General features: G+C 37.7%; 1 protein-coding gene across 1 annotated transcript; it reads left to right on the top strand.

Moving 5' to 3' along the window:
• Positions 1-431: 431 nt before the first annotated feature.
• SERLADRAFT_343533 (uncharacterized protein) lies at positions 432-641 on the top strand (the record flags this gene model as incomplete). The annotated part of the gene is made up of 1 exon (XM_007312613.2): positions 432-641. A coding segment is annotated over one exon (210 nt), but the record flags the coding sequence as incomplete, so codon positions are not given.
• Positions 642-1473: the final 832 nt, after the last annotated feature.

A 1473-nucleotide genomic window follows, 5' to 3' on the forward strand; every position in this document is an offset into this window, starting at 1 on the left:
AGATGAAGGCTCAGGGAACAGAATTTGGAGCTTAGATGACTTGGATACTGTAGCTCCTTGATATGGTGAAGTAAACCACAACAAGGTGGCTCCCAAATTTTCTTCTTAATATTGCTTCTCACCCCTTGAGGGTTGCATAACAGATGACTCCAATAATTTTGATAGTATAAGTTATGATACCAATGTAATTGCTGTACTGGCATTTCAAAATGAGCACAGCCCTGGCAATAATAAAACTGGGGTGCTTAATTCCAGTAACAAAATATAAAATAAAAAATAGAAAAGAACATAACACAAAAACATGTTTCTTTTGATAATAATATGCTGCAGTTGAAAACCTTGCTCAAGAAACTATACACCCAACCAGTGGACTACTTGATTCAGGCGCTAACAGAATATTTATAGATTAGGTCTGGGCGGAGAAGGCTGGACTCCCACTCCAAAAATTAAATGTATCAATTCCCATATATAATATTGATGGCACACTCAATGCTGGTGGATACATTACACACAAATGGTTGTTTGTGGTTGAGTACCAAGACCACAGGGAACACATTACAGCAGAAGTTACTCAACTGGGAAAAATTAATTTGATATTGGGCTGCACCTGGTTAGTTAAGCACAATCCTGAAATAGACTGACAATCAGGGGTGGTGAAATTATCATGTTGTCCTCAGGAGTGTAACAACTTATTTAAACCAAGTCATGTATGTCATTCCAAGACTGAAGAAAAGATAATCACTGGTCATGTTTATGCCAAACTCAGATCTTTAGAAAAGGAAAAGGTAGACAATGATGATGATGAGGTGAAACCTGAGGAGGAGATTAAAAGGCTGGTACCTCCAGAGTACCATGACTTCTGGAAAGTCTTCCCAAAACATAAATCCAAGTGCTTTCCAGAGGCTCAACCTTGAGACCATGCTATAGAGTTAAAAGATATTTTTAAACCAAAAAAGAGACATATGAATCCCCTCTCTGTTATGGAAAGAGAAGAGATTTCAAGCTTTATAGATGAGCAACTCAGGAAAGGGTACATCAAACCTTTCAAGAGTCCCTAGATGGCTCCTGTATTTTTTATACCTAAAAAGGATGGTAAAAAGTGCATGGTAATAGACTATCATTATATAAATAAGCACACAGTTAAAAATGCATATCCGCTATCATTTATTGGGCAGCTAGTAGACAATTTGGCTGGTGCCAAACTATTAACGGGGATGGATCTCAGATGGGGCTACAATAATGTATGCATCAAACAAGAAGACACTTGGAAGGCAGTGTTTACATGCCACCACGGATCCTTTAAGCCCCTTGTCATGTTCTTTGGACTTACAAACCTGCCTGTGACATTCCAAAGCATGATGAATGAAATATTTACTGATATAGAAAACTGTGTGGTTATTTATATTGATAATCTCCTAATATTTACAAAGTCGAACAATGAGGCTGAGCACAACAAATTTGTGCAAGAAGTCC

Source organism: Serpula lacrymans (genome assembly GCF_000218685.1).
Source record: "Serpula lacrymans var. lacrymans S7.9 unplaced genomic scaffold SERLAscaffold_1, whole genome shotgun sequence".
Lineage (NCBI taxonomy): Eukaryota > Fungi > Basidiomycota > Agaricomycetes > Boletales > Serpulaceae > Serpula > Serpula lacrymans.